The sequence below is a fragment of the Perissodus microlepis genome, chromosome 3 (genome assembly GCF_051167445.1).
Source record: "Perissodus microlepis isolate ML-2025 ecotype Zambia chromosome 3, ASM5116744v1, whole genome shotgun sequence".
Classification (NCBI taxonomy): domain Eukaryota; kingdom Metazoa; phylum Chordata; class Actinopteri; order Cichliformes; family Cichlidae; genus Perissodus; species Perissodus microlepis.
This window is the reverse complement of record NC_140463.1, coordinates 16,685,788-16,701,545: the sequence shown is the minus strand read 5'-3', so window position 1 is coordinate 16,701,545 and position 15,758 is coordinate 16,685,788. Positions and strand designations below refer to the sequence as shown.

The 15,758-nt window shown below is 42.2% G+C and overlaps 1 protein-coding gene across 1 annotated transcript; it reads right to left on the bottom strand.

Annotated features, from left to right (window-relative positions):
* Positions 1 to 3,341: 3,341 nt before the first annotated feature.
* On the bottom strand, positions 3,342 to 14,960 carry LOC146390202 (type-2 ice-structuring protein-like). Its single transcript, XM_084923230.1, has 7 exons — positions 14,827 to 14,960; positions 11,639 to 11,714; positions 11,450 to 11,485; positions 8,048 to 8,157; positions 7,812 to 7,940; positions 5,448 to 5,556; positions 3,342 to 4,515 (listed from the first exon to the last, which is right to left on the bottom strand). Exons 2-7 carry the CDS (start codon positions 11,697 to 11,699, stop codon positions 4,448 to 4,450), a joined length of 513 nt encoding a protein of 170 aa, XP_084779356.1. The 5' UTR covers positions 11,700 to 11,714; positions 14,827 to 14,960; the 3' UTR covers positions 3,342 to 4,447.
* Positions 14,961 to 15,758: the final 798 nt, after the last annotated feature.

The window sequence follows — 15,758 nt, the reverse complement described above, 5'->3', positions numbered from 1 at the left end:
CCGTTCGCACATCCCATTAGCTTGCGGGTGGTATGCTGTGGTGCGGTGGACCTTGACCCCCAGGCCGTCAGCCATAGCAGACCAAAGCTCAGAAACAAACTGGGGGCCCCTGTCCGAGGTAATGTCAGCAGGGGGACCGAAACGTGAAACCCACGTTGACAAAAATGCCCTGGCCACCGTCACCGCTGCCGTGGACGCCAGGGGTACCGCCTCCGGCCACCTGGTTGTGCGGTCCACCACAGTCAAAAGGTGCGTGAAACCCTGTGACTGCGGCAAGGGACCAACCAGGTCCACATGAACGTGATCGAAACGCCTACCCGGAGCATGGAAAGGTTCAAGGGGTGCCTGTGTGTGCCGGTGGATTTTCGAGCGTTGGCATGGGATACAAACCGCCGCCCATTCTTTCACCGCCTTGCGAATACCCGGCCAAACAAACCTGGCGCTGACCAGCTTGACCGAGGCCCGGACGCCGGGATGAGAGAGGGCATGCACCGAGTCAAAAACACGACGACGCCACGAAAGGGGAACTACCGGGCGGGGGCGGCCAGTGGAAACGTCGCAAAGAAGGTGTGGACCGCCGTCCCACACCGGGGTGTCCTCCAGCATGAGGCCCGTTTTTGTTGACCGAAGGGCAAGGACATCCGGGTCAGCACGTTGCTCGGCGGCCATGGCAGCGTAGTCGACGCCGACATACACCGGAGAAACCAACACACATGAGAGACAGTCAGCGACGTGATTGGACTTACCAGCCACATGCTGAATGTCTGTGGTAAACTCTGAAACGGCCGCCAACTGGCGCTGCTGGCGTGCGCTCCATGGGTCAGAGACCTTGGACATCGCAAACGTCAAAGGTTTGTGGTCAACGTACGCAGTAAAGTTGCGACCCTCGAGGAAAAAACGAAAATGTCGTGTCGCGAGGTGCAGGGCCAGCAACTCCCTGTCAAAAACACTGTACTTGCGTTCAGCATCCCGGAGCGTACGACTGAAAAAGGCGAGCGGTTGCCAGAGACCTGAAACCCGCTGTTCCAATACCCCACCCACTGCCACGTCGGACGCGTCGGTGGTCAACGCGATCTCTGCCGATGGAAGCGGGTGGGCCAGCAGGGCGGCGTCAGCCAGCGCAGACTTGGCTGTGGAAAACGCATGGACGCGTTCCGGCAGCCAGTCAACCGGATCTTTGGCCGTTTTACCTTTTAAGGCAGCATAGAGTGGCTGTAGCAGGTGGGCAGCTCTGGGGAGAAAGCGGTTGTAAAAATTTATCATCCCCAAGAACTCCTGCAACGCTCTAACCGACATGGGACGCGGAAAAGCCGAAACGGCCTGGACTCTGTCGGGCAACGGAACCACACCTTCAGCGGAAATGCGGTGCCCGAGGAATTCCAGAACAGGCAACCCAAACTGGCACTTGGAAGGGTTGATGATCAGGCCGTGCGCTGCCAAACGCTGGAAAACCTGGCGCAGATGGGACTCGTGCTGGCTCGCTGAGCAGCTGGCCACCAATATATCGTCCAGATAAACAAAAACGAACGGCAGCCCACGCAAAACGGAGTCCATCAGCCGCTGAAAGGTCTGGGCGGCACCTTTCAGGCCAAACGGCATGCGCAAAAACTCGAACAAGCCGAAGGGGGTAATGACAACGGTTTTAGGAACGTCTTCGGCGCGCACGGGAACTTGGTGATACCCCCGCACCAAGTCAATTTTAGAAAAAATCGACGTTCCGGCGAGATTGGCAGAAAAATCCTGAATGTGGGGGATGGGGTAACGGTCATTCTCCGTGGCATTATTTAAACGGCGGAAATCTCCGCATGGCCGCCACCGACCGTCCGATTTGGGCACCATGTGAAGCGGAGAGGCCCATGCACTGTTCGAACGCTGTACAATGCCAAGGCGTTCCATGGCTGCAAACTCTTCCCGAGCGGCGGACAGTTTCGCGGGGTCGAGGCGGCGCGCGCGCGCGAACACCGGGGGCCCGACCGTGGGAATATAATGCTCAACCCCATGCTTCGTTACCGTGCTAGAGAAATTAGGGACAGACAGCGATGGAAACTCTAAAAGCAAACGCTGAAAAGCATCCCCGGAGGTCACTACATTAGCCCGAATCAGGGGCTCGGCGGCCCGAGTAAAACAGGGTAGCGAAGAAAACGAGAGAGCATCGATTAAACGTCTGTTAGCAACATCGACAAGCAGTCCATGAGCACACAGGAAATCAGCACCTAAAATAGGTACAGAGCTAGCGGCAACAACAAAGTTCCACTGGAAATCCCGGCCATGAAAACAAACAGTCACCAACCTTTCCCCAAACGTTTTGATGGGAGAGCCATTAGCTGCAATGAGCTGCGGCCCACAGTTCGCTGCTAGTCCGTCGGCAGCGGTAGGGGGAAGGAGGCTCTTCTGGGAGCCGGAGTCCACGAGAAAACGTCTCCCGGAGCGCGAGTCCTCTATGAAGAGCAGCCTTTCTGTATTGCCAGCGGTCGCGGCTGCTACGGCGTGCTGGCGGGTCCGTTTCCCTGGGCCGTGAAAGCGCAAGGCGGCAGGCAGCGACGCGCTCTGTCGCCAAAACGCTGATGGTAGAAACAGATGCTCTTTCCGCGGTGCCGGCGTGTAGCAATCCCTGCCGTCAGCAAGGGGGCGGATGCTCCGGGGGAGGCAGGTGGAGGCGGCGAGTCTGTAGCCAGGGCGTGAACGTCGAAAGTGCGGCTAGCCAGGAGAATGCGATCCACTTCTTCAGCCAGGGAGCGATAATCCTTCGCAGGCAGAAGCGGGGAGTTTGCGAGGACAGCTCTCACGGCGGCCGGTAGTTGGCGGAGGAAGAGGTGGGCGAAGAGGAAACCACCGTCATCCGGCCCGAGCAACGATAGCATGTTCTCCATGAGCTCGAGCGCGGTACCGCCACCCAAGCCTGACAGGTTGAGGAGCTTTTCGGCTCGTTCAGCGTCGGAGAGGGCATAGCGCCGAAGAAGCAGCTCCTTGAGGGCGGCGTATTTCCCTTGGGCGGGTGGGTCCCGGAGGAGCGTCATCGCGCGACGGGTGGCCAGCGGGTCGAGCGAGGCCACCACATGGTGATACTTCGTGTCGTCAGCCGAGATGCCGCGAAGGGCGAACTGAGCCTCCACGTGTACAAACCATGACGGGGGGTCATGGAGCCAAAAGTCCGGCAGTTTCAGCGCCACAGCGAACGTAGCTGCAACAGGAGGCGGAGGTCCGGCGGCCGCTGATGCATCCATAGTGGAGTCTGCGTTATCTGCGGCCCGTTGCATGCTCGAGTCAGGGGTCACCAATGTGGAGGTAAGCATCAACGACACAGAGCTCTCAGTTCTCACTCCTTCTTTATTCGTCTCCAACATCAACTGCGCATATCGCGCCACAAAACACAGGAACACACTTCCTATGCACTGGGTGTGAGTGGAGCCCTCTAGTGGTCCACCACAGTTTCATCTTTAACTGTATACAAGGAGACAGGAGTGTTGTGTTTAGGAATAATGTTGGTAGAGAGTTAGAAAGGGGTTAAAAAAAAGTAGATCAAATTTTCATCACATGCCCACTTACCCTGGCATTACATACAAACTGTTAAGAGATATATTCTTAAACATTTCTTCAGCTTCGAATCAGAGAGGAGAAACACACAGTTTTACTTGCAGCAAGGGGAGCTCTCAGAACCCCCGCACGGAAGTGAGGGCTCCAAGAGTCCGCTCTCCCATTGCCCTGGTCTTTATTATATACATCGGTGGGGTGTTTATTCATTACATTGGAATGTGGATTTGTATATGTGCGTGTGTGGGGTCAGAGTGTGACCCCATAAAGACTTCCCTAAACCTGCTGGCCTGGAAGTCCAGCAGTTCATCTAAACAAAAGGCACTTAGACTAAAACAGACATAGCTACGTTTATCCTATCATAAAACAATAAGACAAGGTACAACCTTTCCCATGCTCCCAGGATGTGGGTGTGAATGAGACATTCTTTCAATATGCCATCAACTATATACTTCTAAACACAAATGATTACATGCAGTATTCTACCATATGCAAACTTATATAATTAAAATATTATACTGACTACTAAGTACAATTTTCCATTGACAAAAACATAAAGAGGGAAACACAGATTTGTATAAACGATCTTAGCACTTTTATTTAAGTTTACTGAATGTCTCATGAATGTATTAAATAGACTGGTTTATTGGACCAGATAATTAAACTAATACATGAGACAGAGACATGCTTGCTTAAAACTTTAATGTTGCAAGAATGAGATGTGAGCAAACAAGAGAAATTTAAGATCTTTAAGATAGCCCAGCTTGTGTTGACTGGTCATTTTGTTGTTTTACTTGGGTGCTACAAAGAAGGACATATTATGCTTCAAAATAAAATAATGTAAGCGACAACAAAACACAAACTCTAGCACACATACGTGCAGGAATTTAATGCTAAAGTCTCAGTCAAAGACTCATCAGATTTCCATAGCACAGACAGATGGCCGATGATAGTTACACCACAGATCATCCCAGCACTTGGAACCTGCAAGATTCAAAAGTAGAAATAAGTAAATGTTACAAAAATGAAAACCTAAACCCTACCCACTCTGCAAAGTGACGCCAGTGAGTATCAACAAAGACTGTTGAGCAGATAGTCCAGTTCATACATATATACTTGCACAAACATCTCATACTTTCTGTTGCAACTTCTCTCAGTCCTGCCTTCGATCACAACCATTCACTTCATTTAATAAAGCTCTTCCCAGTTAAACAGGATACTTGTAAAAATAAATCATACATAATGGATATATTCATTTAAAGTTTTTTTTAAAGGAAAACATTCCTTTTCCTTTTAAAAGGAATTCCATTTTTTTTTACTTAATAGTTAGCATTGTTATTTTAAATATTTGAAATTTTAACATGGATTTTAATGTGTTTACTATTTCAGCACATAAATGACAGCTTTAACTTGGTTACAAACAAATAACTTGATTAACTGAAATAAATCAATCAATTATTAAACAGGAAAATGTAAAATAACCCCACCACATACATATTTACTGAATAAATAGGCAAACACATAATACATAGTGTTTGTTAATAAATAAACCATATGCACATGTGTTGTGCTGATAACAGAAATGTTGAATGGTGACATTTGTAAAAAAAAAAAAAAAAAAAAGAAATGCTGATATTAGTAAATAAAAAATATTCCATTTATTAATCATATAAATTTACTCCATCTGTCATAGATGTAAAAATAAAATAAATGACCTAGTCCAAAGTTCAAATGGTGAACATTGTATTGACGTCCAAGTTAGATCATGTTTGACGTCCAAATGGACGTAGTATGCATGTCCATATTAATCCAATACAGACAAGATCTGCACGTGAGTTAACATGCGTTATGGATTGTACCTTTGATCACTCATTCACTTATTAATAACTCATTTTAAATATTGTGCTTTGAATCACCTCTATAATTCATCTGAAGACAATGCTGAAAGAACATATTATTTGGCTCCCAACTGCACCAGCGTCTGTAGTTGAAACGGCTCCCATCAGTCCACAACCAAACACCCTCCTAGAAGACAGAAATTAATTGCATTATGTAGACAGGTCAAATTTTTCACTTAGTATTGAGGCCCAAGTTAGGTCATGGTTGAATGTCCGAATGGATATAGTTTGCATGTCCAGAATTGTCATGGATTGATGAACCCAATACAGACACACACATTAAGAGCTCATTTTAAATATTGTGCTTTGAATCACTGAAGAAGTCACTTGGATGAGTGACAAAATGTTTCTCCCACTGAAAACGCTACATCCAGATGAACATAATCAACTTTTGGGGGTAATGAATGCTTGAATTCCTTTTTGAGCATCACTCTGTTTGCTTCTAATTTTAGAGATATTTTGTAAATGGAAGAAAGCTGTCATATATAAATATGCTTCATGTGCATTGAGACATCATGGTCAAAAACCACTCCAAGTTTCCACCGAGTTTTACTGGAGACAAAGATAATGCCATGCCAAGATAAAGCATCTGGTTAGACACTACAGTTTTTAAGAGTTTTCGGGCCGAGTACAATAACCTCAGTTTTATCTCAATTTAGCAGCAGGAAATTTGAGGTCCTCCAGGTATTTATGTTTTTGAGACATTCCTGCAGTTTGCCTAATTATTGTGTTATCTGGCTTCATGGAAAATTAAACTTGGGTGTCGTCTGCATAGCAGTGAAAATGTAGACTGTCTAATGCAGGGGTCCCCAATCTCAGTCCACGAGGGCCGGTGTCCCTGCAGGTTTTAGATCTCACCCTGGGTCAACACACCTGAATCACATGATTAGCTCATTACCAGGCCTCTGGAGAACCTCAAGGCATGTTGAGAAGGTAATTTATCCATTTAAATCAGCTGTGATGGATCAAGGACACATCTAAAACCTGCAGGGACACCGGCCCTCGTGGACTGAGATTGAGGACCCCTGGTCTAATGTGTAATGATACTGCTAAAGGGAAGTAAAGTAAGTAAAGAGAATTGGTTCTAGCATATAATGCTGTGGAACTCCATATTTAACCTCAGTATGTGAAGAGGACTCTCCATTTACATGAACAAATTGGAGTCTGGTAGACACATATGATTCAAAATACTGCAGAGCAGTACCTGTATTACTTACATCATGCTCTCTGTTGTATGTATTCTGGCAACCACCAAATGCAGACTCAACCATCAGACTAACAGATGGAGAAGTGTGATTCATCATTCCAGAAAACACATCTCCATTGCTCTAGGGTAGGGGTCTCCAACTCCATTCCTTGAGGGCTGCTTTCTTGCATCTTTTCTATGTGTCCCTGTTGCAAAACACCTGAATACAATTAGTAGGTCATTAGCAAGACTCTGCAGAACTTGACTGCAGGCTGAAGTGGCAATTCAGCCATTTGATTCATGTTACAGAAGCTCATGAGTGAATGAACATGGTGCGATACAAGGACTTTTACAAGTGTATTTTTTCAAAATACTTAAATTTACTTGAGTAGGGTCAGGGGTTGCCACTTCAGCATGCAGTCAAATTCTATACTCTTGCTAATGACCTACTAATTTTATTCAGGTCTTTTGCACCAGGGAAACATGGAAAGGTTTCAGGACAGCAGCCCTCAAAGACTGCAGTTTGAGACCCCTGCTCTAGTGTTTAGTGGTGGTTTGCTCCAACTGCATCTAGTGCTGGTGTAAGGCTTTAAATGCTTAGCCATGCAAAAACATTCCATACATTTTTCTACACATTGTTCTTGAGCTATCGTAAGGTCACATGAAGGTTGAAGGTTTGTAGCCAGTGGCTCTGCAGAAAATCAGTCACTTGCACACTATTCAGCATCCACTGAATCCACTCTGTGATTTTACATGGCCGATTTGTTCTGGTTCTAAATCGCTTCCATTTTGTTACAATACTACTAACAGTTGACTGAAACATTTAGTAGCTGGGAAATTTCATGACTGAACTTGTTGCACATGTGGCATTTTATCACGGCTTAATGCTGGAATTCGCTGAGTTCCCGAGAGTGATCTGTTCTTTCACAAATGTTTGTGGAAGCAGTCTGCATGCCTAGGCGCTTCATTTTATAGACCTGTGCCCATTGAAGTGATTATAAAACCTGAATTCAATGATTTGGATGGGTGAGTGAATACTTTTGGCAATATAGTTATGAACATGGAAGAGATATCTAATATCATTAGACAGAGGTTCCTGAAAGTGTAAATTAAAAGTTTCTTTTCACTATGCAGTAGAGAGCCTGAATGAATTCAACAGACACCTTAGAAATAGTATGTAATGATAAACAAATTACATTGGGTGCATCAGTTCCTCCAAGCCAAGCTTCTGTGTAGCCGTAAGGGGCAGTCAGCCTCTGAATCTCACGGTACTCCCAGCTGCTGTGCACTGATGCAAGGTTTGCCCCCATGTACAAGCAGTTTATCTTCAATAGAGACAGAGAGCAGAGGTTTTCAAAGTAACAAGTAAGTAACAGTTAAAATTATGTGGTTTAACCAGGTGTTAAATACAATACAAATAAAGGAAAGTTACCTCAGCATTAGCCCAGTTCATTAGTGCTGGAACGTAGCGAAAGCAGCGACCACTAATCCAAGTCCAACTACGGGGACAATCAGTGGACCTCTTGACGACGCGACTCTTGGCTGGGAGTAAATGAAGAGCTCTACATGTTTCTTTGGATAATATCTTATTTTATGTTATTTTTAATCATCATATAAATAGAATAGAATGTGTCTTGTCACGGTTACAAGAACAATGAAACACATTTTGGCATCTCTCTGTTAGCAGCATGCAAATTTCTACACAAAAACGCTTTTAGAATAAGAGAAGAAAAAAGAAAAGAAAAAAAACCAAGAGAGACAATAAAGAAAATTGACTTAAAGTGTAAGAGGTGCCTACACAGCCAATGTATGTAATAATGTAAGTATCTACACAGACATGTACAAGTTATATACGCTATATAAATGAGTGGGTGGAATGTAAGGAGCAAGTGATGACTTCAATTTAAGGTGCAATGTGATCGGTGGTGCACATTGAGTAAGAGGTAGGACTAGAGGTAGGAATGCTGGGTAGAAACTTTTATTGAGTCTCTTTGTCTTTGTCCATTAACTGAACTGAAACAATAACTAAAGTTGTACAAGTAACAATTTCACAATGAAACATTAGTTAAGTGATTGGCAGTTTACAGCTGCACGTATGCATACAAAATGCAGGGCATTCTGGCTTTCTCAGAGTTATAGATTTTAGTTCTATGCATGCAACTGTAAGCTCTGTAATTATTATGACATTATTCTAATTATAACAATATTAACTTCTCAGTTATCTTGAAAAAATACAAAGTGATTTCACAAACAAACAATATCAGGGAAGAAGGTAAATTACAACAGGAAGACAAGCAGGAAGGTTAAACAAAGCTGAAGGACCCTGATGGCAAGGCCTGGTCAACTTGTGATTCAAGTATCACCTTTAAAATATACAGATCCTTGAATACACCATTTATATTTGAATTCAGCTCAGTTCAATTCAGTTTTATTTATATAACACTAGGACAGCTCCATCAAGGTGCTGTATATTGTAATACCCTACAATAACACAGAGAAAACCAGACGACCCCATTTGAGCAAGCACCTGGCGATAGTGCGAAGGAAAAACTCCCTTTTGATGAGAAGAACGCTCCGGCAGAAACAAGCTCAGGGACAGGCAGACATCTGCCACAACTGATTAGGGATGAGGAGAGGCAGAAAGGACAAAAACAGGATGTGGAAGAGACACTACGGTACAAACATTGAGGTGGTGTTTCTCTTAATTTTGGTCAAGGGCGTAGATTTGGCATGGACGGAAGGGACATGTCCCCACCAATATCCAGCGATTATTGAATTGTCCCCACCAATAATTTGATTTCTTCGAGTAAAAAAACCCGATAGAAAGAAAAAAAAGAGATCTGTCAGCATCTCATTCACCCAGCGGTGCAGAAAGAGTGAAATTACGTTCTCTACTGGAGTCCTACGTCATGTGACAAATATGGCCAATGTGATTGGCTGTGCTTTTCAGGGAGCGCTGTTTAGTTTTAGCAGCGGCAAACCTGCGCTGCGAGGAGGAGAGGAGGATGGCAGCAAAGAGGAAGAATCTGGATATAAGAAATTATTTTTCAAAGAAACCTGTAAGTCACTTAAAGTCAAGTTCACTCATAAAATGTGTCCGTCATAATAACGTTACAGGCTATGCTAGGCTTTGGCCCACATCAGTCTAAAATTGTATGTACCCATGAATAACGTGTTTTGGAAACTAACTGCACAACAGGCAGCACTGTTAGTTATCTCAGTCTCAGAGCAGCATTTCTAATTTTGATTGAAGCTGTCAGAGAAAACGGCAGCCTCGAGCGAGCCAGGATATTAGTTTACAGAGGCTGTTAAAATTATATGTCTAATGTCAAAATGTTGGTGACACAATAATTTCATCCTAATGGCACTGACGTATTCATAGGGTTAATTTTTGAGACAAAATGTCATGAGGTAGTCATGATTTTGCAAATATTCCACCTTGTAGTGCAGTTTGCACAGTTTAAAAATGCACTCACCCTACAAACATTACTGATGAGTCAAGATCTGCACAATTTGACAGAAACACTGAAGCAGCTACACATTTTATTCTTATTGTCATGTATGTCCTATTTGTCAGGTGACAGAAGAACCAACACAAAGCTCAGAGAGCAATGGTGATGCAAGATCACAGGTGAAATTGGATGATGACTTGTTGGTTCATTGCTGTATTTGAAGCACATGTGTGACTGCATCTATTTGGAATGTCTCACTGTTATTTATCAGGTGACAGAGGCAGCTCTGCCATGTTGTAGCTCGGACAGAGGTGAAGAGGCGAGGTCACAGGTGACTGACTGATGTTTTGGTGCTATAGATTAACTAGTATTTATTATCATGACAGTTGTTAGGCTGCTGATGTAAACTGATTCATTAGTGTACATTTGACAAAGAATCTGAATTGACATATCTCACTTTTTATATGGCACGAATCAATGTGTTATTTTATCAGGTAGCAATAAGTCCTAGTGCAGTCAGAGGGGAAGAGCCAGGGCCAAAGGTGAGGCACATCAAGCACATAATAATACTTTTAATCTGAGGATAAAACGCATGTACTGAGGCTAAAAGAAGCTTCAGTGCTCTCAGAAGACTAAAGAGATGGCTAAGGTCAACAATGACTCAAATGAGATTAAACAATGCTGCTGTGTGCCATGTCCACCAGGAGAGACTGGACAGTATAGATGTAAAACAAATGTGCCAGCAGTTTATCTCAGTTAGCGAGTGGAGAAGGCTCCTTCACATAGTGAGTTGTTGTGTGGGGCACCAGTAGTCCATGTCTGTTGCTGTAACAGTAGTTCATGTTTAGAATATAAAATCTCAGCTCACTGATTTGATCGGAGCAACAGTGCCTAAAATGTTGCATAATTTTGCTGAGAGATCTGTTACTTTGTGGTAATCTTAGATGAGTAGTTTTATGGACAAAAACCACCAGGTCATTCAGTTTTCCCTTAGTGCTAATGTATAAGAGATGTTGGTGTAACTGAAGTAATGTTGTTAAGAATAAAAGTCATATTCTTTTATTGTCGTGACTCTATTTTTATTTTGGTATGATACCTGATTTATATGGAATATAACTAAAGCCTAAAATACTTAAGTAATTTAACATTATATAATTCACATATAAAACTATGAATTGTAATTTTAAATAGTTTAAAAGCATGTAGAATAGCATATGTAGGCAAGTATATTTCTTCTTTTTTTTTTTTTTATCAAGAAGCAAAGACAAAAAGGGGGAAAAAAAGAAACAGAGCAGAGTTCGGTGGTTGAATCATCCGTCCCCACCAATGCCAAAGCCAAATCTACGCCCTTGATTTTGGTGTATGTAGAAAACGTCACTTACCTGGTGCCAAAAATTCCTCTGCCTTATCCCTGGGCTCTGCACATTGAATACCCAGAGAAATTAAAAAATATTCACTTTGATCATCAGTTTTCTGTATATGATGTTCATAAGCAAAGTGTACATTGTACTATTCATTTGTATGTTTAATGACACTGATCTACATGATGGAAATTATATTGCAATACTCACTAGCAGCCATGGTCAGAGCTATTATAGCACAGAAAATTGCACATGCAGTCAGCTTCTTCATGGTGATGTTCAGTATCTGTAGTAAACAGAAAACCCAATGTGAATAACAATTCATTAAAGAAAGAAGGAAAGTTTATTGCAGACCTTTTTTAGACTATCTTCTCCTATTTCTATTAACTATCAGCCCGTAACTTCAAGCATCAAGTGTGGATGTGCTGAACTGCTCTCAGACCAGTGTTTAGGTAAGGCTTATTATATTTAAATATTTGCATAACCAGAATGTAACACTGAAAAAACTAACACCTTTATTTTTCATGCCTTCATCACATTTCTTTCTTTCTTTCCAAATCTAAACAAAAATAACTGTCTCATACCTAATTGGATTTCCTACTTTTTTCCAATTTTCCTACTTAATTTCACATACTGACTGAACCTCAATAGAGGTTTCATGAGGACAAATACAGAACAATTAACAGTGTCTTGTAGGAAAAGAGCAGTGATGGGAATAACGTCATTATAAGTATTGCCATTACTTTTTTCAGTAACTAGTAATCTAACTAATTCTTATTTCTATCGTTACAACGCCGTTACCTTTACTAACAAGAAAACGCAGGAGCTAGCGGGGCAAAACAATCGCACGAGTGCTGCTGATTGGCTGAGAAAGAAAAGTAGTCGTGTTAAACCAATCACATGACCAATTTAAGATGACATAGCAATATGTCAACCCAAGAAGAGCCTGAGTGTCCATTTTTGTGTTAAAAGTGTGGACTTCAAACTATATATCAGTTTTTGAATTGTGTTGATAGGCCACGTAAAACCAGAGTCATGATAAAAAAAAAATATACGCTGTGTTTTTTTCCTGAATACTATCGTCATGTTTACTGTCTAAGGACAGTGGTAGCACTCTCTGCTTACAACCCCCCCAAAAAAAGAATAGATACATTATTATATTATATTTATTATATTATATATATTATAATATTTTGTGTGCCATCTTATTTGATGCAGGGCATCTGATTGTTCTGTAAATAGTTTGAAATGTTTATTAAAAAAAAAAACCTTGACTGCAATAACTTTGTTGTTTGCAAAGCGTGTGCATAGGTTTTTAAATGTACAATTCATATTTGCATTTTAAGTTATGAAATGCAATGTATGTGTTAATATAATATGTCAAAAAAAAATTACCATAAATTAAAACGTGTGAGGTTGTGCTGAAAAGAATGATACCGAACAAGGCAAGATAAATAGTTTTTAAAGGTGAAATGTGGAGGTAAAATTAAAAGTAGTCAAAAACGACCAATTATACCCCATGGCAGAGTTGCTGTTCCTTTATCCAGTTAACGTCAGACATAAAGAAAAGTGTGTATGCCCTTGAGCCTTACAGGCCACACAGCGGAGTAGAAGGTGCCATAATAACATTGCTTTGCTTAGTTTTTTTTATCTTTTAAAACATTTCAAATTCATATTTTAATGAATAGACTCTGAGAGGAGTTGACACCTCACGTCACTCTTCATGTAGCGTTGAAGCAAAAGTAGAGAAACAAAGATGTGATGTGACAAAAAAGGTCCTTCAGCTGGTATATGAGATTACTTGTTACTGACAAGCAATACTCCCTCGATGTCAGCTCAGAGTCTCTTGGCGCACATGGATGGGAGCACAACATCACAGGCAGGACATCACAGCAAATTTTATCTCTTCAGCATCAGGGAAGCAGTTCCTTCATCGTTTCAGTCTTTTCCTGATTATCACTTAGTTCTGCCTTGCATTTTCTTTATCTATGTTGATCTGTTCATTACCCACCTGTCCACTCACATCTATTACATGATTTTCATATTCTCATGATTACACATAGGAGGACTGTCACATAAATTCTCCTTACTGCCACTTGTATCTGTGATCTCGTTCTTTTGGACACTACCCCGAACTTGTGGCCATAGGTCAGGGTAGCAACATAGAACAACAGGAAATCAATAGCTTCGCTTTTATGGTCATCTCTCTGTTCACCACAACATACCTACATAGCAGTGATGTGTTCACATCACTGCAGTGGTGGCCCTAATCCATCCGTCAGTCCCCTATTTCCTTCTTCCTTTACTCATTAACAAAACCTCAAGATACTTAAACATCTCCACTTGGAGCAACAACACACCCAGACCCAGAGCAAACACGCCAACCTTTTCTGGTTGAGGACACTGGCCTCAGACTTGGAGGTCCTGATTCTCATTTCTCCCACTTCATACTTGGCTGTGAATTGCTTCACTGTGAGTTTTAGGCCATCAGCTGATAAACCCAACACAACCACATCATCTGCAAAAAGCAGAGATAAGATTATGAGGCTACCATAGTGGAAGCCTCCGGCCACTAGGCTGCACCTAGAAATTCTGTTCATAAAAACTAGGAAGAGAGTTGGAGACAAATGGCAACCCTGGCAGAATCCAACACCCACAGGGATCTAGTCTGACTTATTGCTGACAATTCAGACCAAGCTCTCATAATAGTTGTACAGGGAGAGAGTCAATCATAGCACCAGGTGAGAGATCCCATACTCCCAAAGCACCCCCCATAGGATACGTGATCAAAGGACGTGGTTAACTGCCTTATGTCTTGCTCTCTGTCCATTCATCTCTCCTCTTTCGTGTCTTCTTCTGGGCCAGATCTTTCTATTGAATTTTTTCTCTCATTCTCTCTGATCGTTGTAGCTCTCCTTGTCTTGGTTTTTGGTTCATTGGATAATTTTTTTTTTACTCTTTAACATTATTATACATTTATGTTTGTCTAAAAACAATCAAAATTTGATCAAAAAATGAGAGAGAGAAACGTTTCAGACAGTTCACACTCTCAAAATCACTCGTCCACCATGTCAACTGAGAGAGAGAGAGATCAGGCACCACTGAAGTGTGTGTGAGCACTAACCCTATGATAAGTTCTCCCTGTTTTTTTTTTTCTTTTTTTCTTTCAAAACACAGGATAAGATTTTAATACCACATATTCTTACATTTTTGGGTTATTTACCATACAGTAATATTGATAATCAATGTTTATGAGAGTTCTGATTATCCTGATCAACATTATTTTAACATCATAATGCAACAAATGCTCTTTTTTTCTATTTTCTGCTGATATAAGCAGTTCCTTAGTTTAACCCAGAATTTCAATAGTTAAAATTTGACTCTGGTTTGAGACTGACCTGTGATGTGAGACCCAGAATGACCGTCTGTAGATAAAAACACTGTCCAAACAAATAGAGCAGCGTCTGCAATGATCCACACACAGACTAGAATGAGCTTCGGTCCAGGGAACAGTGGAACAGAGCTTCTCTCTGTGAGGACAGAACATGCAGTTCTCATCAACACTTGGATCAAAACAGAAATAAAAGCATCTACAGCCACTGCACCACCTAAAATCCTCCACTGTAGCTCTCCAACCTTTTTTGTGAATGGGGTTTTATAAAATGCTCTCCATGCAGGTATTACATGTGATCCCAGACCTATAGACAGTTAAAGTAGCCAGTCTCTTTGTGTCTAAGATTTGAGCATCCGCATTTATACAACTGAAAGTTTTTCAAATTCAGCCCTGATTTTGAAATGTGATCTGGAATTATTTAATCGGTGTCAACAGAAAGACGAGAGACAGCACTGGAAAATAAAATACAGATTCCAGCGATGACGCTAGGAAAATTTCTCCAGGAAATTCCCTTTTCCAGTCAGCAGCATTATCCTGTGTGTCTTTTTGGACAAAATTTAGTTTCTCGAGATCCACCAGGCTAAAACGAAAGGCTTGTTTTGAGACATCCATATTAAAGGTTCACAGCATAAATTTGCTCATATTTTATTGTCTACCTCTGACTGACCATGTCTCTGTGATTCAGACCTTTTTCACTTTACATTTTTGTTGTTTAGTCTTAGTGTTCATCCACCTTACAGAGGAATATAGCATCCATTACAATACCCCTTCACCTCACCCTGAAATCTTCCCTCACAAGAAAAGTAACACCAACTAGTAAACATCTAAACAACAGAAAAAAAAGCACTACAATCACATTAAAGAGAAAAGTTTCAGGAAATTTGCCCATCGTGCAACATGCTAACAGAATCACTTATCCAACACATCTGCTCAGAG

Coding starts and splice junctions, on each gene's coding strand:
- LOC146390202 (XM_084923230.1), bottom strand. CDS start 11,699: ATGAAGAAGCTGACTGCATGTGCAATTTTCTGTGCTATAATAGCTCTG. Junction 7,941..8,047: donor TGAACTGGGCTAATGCTGAG/GTAACTTTCCTT, acceptor TCTCTATTGAAG/ATAAACTGCTTGTACATGGG. Junction 4,516..5,447: donor TCTTCAGATGAATTATAGAG/GTGATTCAAAGC, acceptor TGAATCTTGCAG/GTTCCAAGTGCTGGGATGAT.